Source organism: Camelus dromedarius, chromosome 9 (genome assembly GCF_036321535.1).
Source record: "Camelus dromedarius isolate mCamDro1 chromosome 9, mCamDro1.pat, whole genome shotgun sequence".
Lineage (NCBI taxonomy): Eukaryota > Metazoa > Chordata > Mammalia > Artiodactyla > Camelidae > Camelus > Camelus dromedarius.
Genome location: NC_087444.1, coordinates 26,593,064 through 26,599,063, shown reverse-complemented (window position 1 = coordinate 26,599,063; position 6,000 = coordinate 26,593,064). Strand labels below are relative to the sequence as shown.

Genomic DNA, 6,000 nt, shown 5'->3' with positions numbered 1-6,000 from the left:
CCTACTGTGAGGAGGTGTGGAAAACGGCATGTGAAGTAATGCCTTCTGGACAGAAAAATCCGGTTCTCCGCACCTCCTAATATGTATTCATCCAGCACATATTTACTGAGACCTACTGTGTGTCAGGCACTGTGCCAGGTGCTGGGAAGTACAGCACGGATTTGGACACAAACAGGCACTGTCTTCACTACAACTTAATCAGTTCACTGGTTTCTGAAACACTTCTCTGAATATGCTGTAAATATATAGAATCAACTCTCAAGAGTTATAAATACTGAGATGTTCTCTGACTTAGCAATTTGGAAGAGCTTAGATTTTCGGAAAGAAAGGAGCTATATATAGATTTGGACAAATGACAGATTTACCTAATAAAATATTTGACGACCGCCTTAAAATGAATCAGAAGAGACTGTCTCAACCAAATTAATGTTTATGAAGAGTCAACTTGGTGTAATGGAAAAGCTTGCAGGGCTGAAGCTCTGGGCCTGTCTGTTCTGTCCCGACTAGGTCACATGTGTGACCTTGACTGAGTCCTTCACTCATCTTACTTCACTTTTCACTTCAATAAGAAAACAAATCCATTGGAGTCAGTGTTTTCTGAAGAACTTCCAAACCATTAATTTTGTTTCTTTTGCTGGACTCTCATTTCTCTTTCTAACATTTATTAAAAATAAAACTCCAAATCCCAAGGTGATTCTTCTCTTCTGTGACAGTTTACTATTTTGAAGCAAAGTAAAGCTTTGTTTTTCTTTTTGCAAATGAAAATTGCTCTTTTTTTTTTTCAGATTTCAAAAAGAGTATGATCAGAAAATTCCAAATAAAAGGTCTCTACAAGGATACCACTGCCTGTTTCACCATCAGTATATCTGCAACATGTATCATGTAGCAGGTGCTTAATAAGTATCTGATGAAGGAATGACTACTGTTAATATCTTGTGCACATCCTTTTTAGTCTTTAGACCAAAAAAAAAAAAAATCTTTCTCTGGGATTGTTTAGCTTCTAATGAAGGGGTCAGTTATAGTCACCAGAGACTGAAACTGCTGGGACTATCTCAAATCTCTGAGATTGTATGTTTCACAACAGCTGATGTCTGGTATCTATGGAATGTAGGGAAACAATGACACCAAATATTCCTGATGGCTGTAAACAATATCAAGAAAGGTGGCAGGACAGCCCACAGGCTCACCAGGAGTGGCTCCGGCAGCAGATGCCCCACAAATCCTCCCTCCCACACTTGGGCCCTCTTCCTTCCTTACAGCGCCAAGATAAGGTTCTTTTTGGTGGGGGAGGGCACTTGAGTTCAACTCAACAATTTTTAGTGAGAACCTAGCATCCTTTTGATGGTTAACTCCCTTCTCAGGTAACCAAGGTGGTTTTCTGATTACCTCTGGAAACAAACGGAAGCCAAATGCTGTTGACATACATCCTGCAACTTTTTTTCCCAAATGGAATTAGTGGCTAATGTTGAAAAACTGGGACACTTGACATGTGAATCTGAATTTTCAGCTCTCTTGAAAAAAAAAAAATCACTGGATTTGGCACCACTGGGCCCTTATGCCCTGGAGCAATCAGCTGGAAGTAAGGGGGAGCCTCCCACCTGACACGGGGGAATGTGTTCTCAGCTCCCTGCAGTCCCACCTGTCCTACTGTGCGCACTTACCCAACTTGCCACTTCTAACTCATTACTTGAAGTATTAGGGGGGCACCTAGTGAGCACCAGTCCCTCGGAGTATGTGAATACAACACAGCTCCTATCCCGGAGGAGCTCACAAACCAATTTATAAACCAGTTAATTACAGTGCAGTGAGGTCAGTGCCGCACAGAAAACACGACCATGGCATAGCACGGGACTCTGCCATGAGAAGTTGGCTGAAGGTTCCCTCAAGGTCATTGAGCTGGATTTTGAAGGATGAATTTGAGTGATTCAGGCAGGTGGATTGGTGGGGAATACTGCAAACAGTGAGCGGCAGTACACAAAGCATGTACAAGGTCTCCTGCCAATTTGCTGCCTGTTGCACAGGGGGCCCTCTCCTTTCCCCTGATTGCTGCTGGTCTGTCTACAAGCCTCTGCCCCGGTCCTTCCATTCCTGCCTTCTGTCAAAACACCAGAGCAGGTTCACCTCTACCAGGAAGAGCCTGCCTGACTAATCCCCATTCACCTGCAGTTACTTCAACTAAGGCTACACTCCCATTCTGGGAAAACTGGTTACCTGAGGGTGATTCTGTTATTGGAGCTGTTTTGTTTTGGAACCTCTGACATTTGAAGAATAGACCAGCACTGCAAGTAATTAATCAGTAAATGTTTATCAAATACCTACATGTTTCATATGAACTCTTTCTGTCATATATATCATGTTTGATCCAACAACAACTCAGTTGAGAAGACAAACACAAATAAACTAAAAACAGAGATTACAATTCAAAACACATTTATTAAACGCCCAATATTCACAATTTTTTGAATCCCTCATCCATCCAACATTCACTGAGTACTACTAGGGCCAGGCACTGAGCTTGGCACCTGAAAATGGAGATGCACTAAAATATACAAGTTAGCTGGTGTTATGGATAAATAAACCCATTTCAGTCAGTTTCCTGCCAGGGCACTGTTCAAAGTACAGCAACAACTGCAAGGAAGAAGGGTTGACTGCTCCCTGGGATACTGGGCAGGTATCATGGAGAAGATAAGCTCCAGCTGCTTACCTTGTTTACTTTTTATTATGACATTTTACAACATACACAAAAATATAGAGACCAGGACAACGAATCTCCACGTACCCAAGACACAGCTTTAACAAGTTTTAACAAGGAGTAACTCACAGCCACTTTTGATTTATTTATATCCCACCCACTTCCCTCCATCCCTTTGTTTTGTTTTGAAGCCAATCCCAGATGCTTTTATTATTTCATCCATAAATACTGATCTGCATTAGAAGAACGACCTGGAAATGTCTGGACCATCCACTGGTAACATCCTTCTCCCAATCCCTTCTTTTGCCAGTGACTCTGCCAGAATTATATACTCTGATTCCCATCAGGAACTCCAAAGCTTTGGCTAGTTGAGGGTCCCAAGACTTTATTGGAGCCTTTGAGTTGGCAGAAGGAAAAGACTGAGCTGACTCAGTGAAAGCCCCATCCTGACTTACCTGGAATGCTGACCGTATTCTTCTGGTCCTTGGTCCCCATGAAACTGCTAATCTTTTGGAAACTTGTTGAGCACCTAATGTTTGTACAAAATGAGGGCTGCATTCCTCATTTCCATGTGCTCTTAGCAACCTTCTGGGAAATCTCAGACGGTGTGGGGCTTGCCCTGCAGGTGGAGCTGACCCAGAGTTGCTTCCTGTCCCCATGAACTTCACTGGGTGGGAGGCCTGGTCACATCTGAACGTCTGGCCTACCTCCCAACCCTTCAGCGTTTCTCTCTTTCCAAAAAGTACCAACATTCTGGATGCGGTTAGTTACTCAACCCAGAACATTATCCTGGACTCCCTCTCCCTTGTAATTCTGCCTGTTCTTTTAAAGCCATCCATTACAGTTCACCTTCATCATCCTCCATCTATCCAGGCCTCCATTCCCTTTCCTCAAGTACTGCGATATTTAAGCATCTTTCTGCCTCTGGCATACCCCCTACCCTCTTCCCGCACCCAATTCTCCACGCAGCAGCTGAGTGACACCTACACAGTCGAGACAACCTCCTTACCACGGCCACGGAGACCCTGCTTACTTCTTCAGCTTCATCCACTACCTCTCCCCCCCAGCCCGCAAACCAAACGCTCTTTTCAAGGCCTACTTTCTCGGGTCTCTGTGCTCTTACCTGGAAGCGCCTTTTCTCTCGTAAATAATGAAAGCTACATCCACTGCCCCTTGCCTGCGTGCATTATCTCATATGAGTCCACAACAGTAAGAAATCATCTTCATTTTGCAGACAGACAAATTGAGGATGGGCACCTTACCCGTGGTCACTCAGCCAGTGAGTGGAAGAGCCGAGACTCAGATTCAGACTCACCGCGCCAGAGGCCACGGGCTTAACCACAGAGTGCTAGCCTGCCCGCACACCCCTCCAGCGCTGCAGCGATCACTCTCGGCAGTGCACCGCCCCGGGCAGCGCCCCTTCTGGGACCCGCCAGCCCAGCGGAGGAGCGAAGCTTCTGATTGGCCGCCTTCGGCGTTGGGTGGCGATAGGGAGGGTGTGAGTGCGCGGGGACGTCGCGGACAAATGACGTAACGCCGCAACTCCTTAAAGGCGCCGGTCCCTCTCGCCGCGGATGGCGCAGGCGCGTTCCGAAGACTCACGCTTGTTCTCCGAGTGCTGAGAGCAGGGCCGGGCAGGCAGGCGCGCGCGGGCTGTGCAGACGGGACGCGCGCCGGACGCGGGCGGCTCGAGGGATCCGGTTGGGCGGCGTCGGGAGCCGGACGGGCGGGCTGAGGAGCGGGCGCCGTGATGGCCGAGGGCAGCGCCGTGTCCGACCCTCAGCACGCCACGCGTCTGCTGCGAGCGCTCAGCTCTTTCCGCGAGGAGTCCCGCTTCTGCGACGCGCACCTGGTCCTCGACGGAGAAGAGATCCCGGTGCAGAAGAACATCCTGGCGGCTGCCAGCCCGTACATAAGGTGAGGAGGGGGCCGGGCGAGGCCGCGCTGCCCGGAGCTCGGGGGCGGGGCGAGCCGGGCGTGTCCCCGGAGCCCCTGGCTCCCACCCCCTAGCCGCCGGGGTCCCTTTGGTCATGTCTTATTGCGGTGTCCCTCCCCGCAGACACCCCGGCCAGGCCCTGCTCGCCGCTGCCGCCTCCCGGAGCAGCCTCTGTGGCTTCGGCCGCCCCCCAGGCCAGACCCGTGTCCCCAACCGGACTCCCTCCCCTCTCCCCCGCAGGAGTGGACCCCAGACCGCAGTCCCCCGCCCTTTCTGCTCGGGTTCCCACCGCCCGGCTCTGGCCCCGGCCTCCGAGCCCCAGCGGCCCTAGACATCGTCCTGGGCCGGACCGAGACCCACACCCGCCAGCAGGGCGGGGCCGCGCCCAGGAAGGGCCGCCCCCTCGCCCGGGCCCTGCTGGCGGATCCCGGCTGAAGTTTGCCGGCCGTTCGCCTGCAAATCGACTCACAGTGGGCCGGGCCCGGCGCCGCGAACTCGGCGAGGGAGCGCCTCTCCCGCAGAGAAGCCAAACACCTCTCCTCCGGTGTGGGTAGAGGAAAAACCCCGTTTGATCTTTTCCTTGGGATAGACGATCTGACCAGCCCCCGTCCCCGCCCCCCCAGGCCCAAGTTCTTCTCAGAAGTGACTTTTCCACTCCCTTGTGTTTAAAAAAAAGGGCAATGCGTTGCAGACACATGTTAAAGTAAGCTGTAGCACATTTTAAAAGACTTAACTGTAATTCTCAGGATGCAATTACAACCCGAGGACCATGAGATTTAAGCGACTTAGAGAAGGCGTTTTAAAACAAAGCTTAGCCTCATTTGCCAGCTCAACTAACGAGGTGAATTAAAGGTTGGTAAGACAGTGCTCATACGAGTGTATCACATCTTGCAGGGGGCTGTTATCTTTTCTTACAGCAACTTTCTTGCAAGCTAGGTTGCTCCTTTAATAAAAGAAAAAATATGCTAAAATTTGAAGAAATTGCCCAGTAAGCTGGTTAAATATAGACTAATAGTAGAGAATGTCACTAGAATTGACAGGTCAGAAAAAGCAAAATGTATTCTTAGTGCTTTGTCCTAGCAGAACTCGGCGCCCAAAATACATTTTAACCTTTGCATTAAGAGACATTTATGCTAACTCAGAAGCAGTTCAAGTGCTCTGGTAACGTCTCCTGGCTCCTTCTGGCTCTTTCTTAAATCCATTTGCACTCTTTGCAGATTTAAAGGTGGGGTTGAGGGGAGTCGTTGTTAGTGTGGAATTTAGATTGCCAACATGACAGCTCATAGCTGGCAGTTCAGAGCTTTGAACAGTCAGTAGAAGATTAGAATCAGCAGACTATCTTCCCTGTATCCAAAATTTTCCCTGCTTGGGG

The 6,000-nt window shown here is 49.2% G+C and overlaps 1 protein-coding gene across 1 annotated transcript in view; it reads left to right on the top strand.

Moving 5' to 3' along the window:
- The first annotated feature begins 4,255 nt into the window (after positions 1-4,255).
- GAN (gigaxonin) overlaps positions 4,256-6,000 on the top strand; it is a 58,834-nt gene continuing 57,089 nt past the window's right edge. The window contains exon 1 of the mRNA XM_031458005.2: positions 4,256-4,609. Coding sequence (XP_031313865.1) covers positions 4,443-4,609 — 167 coding nt within the window. The 5' untranslated portion in view covers positions 4,256-4,442. The remainder of the gene's footprint in view (positions 4,610-6,000) is intronic.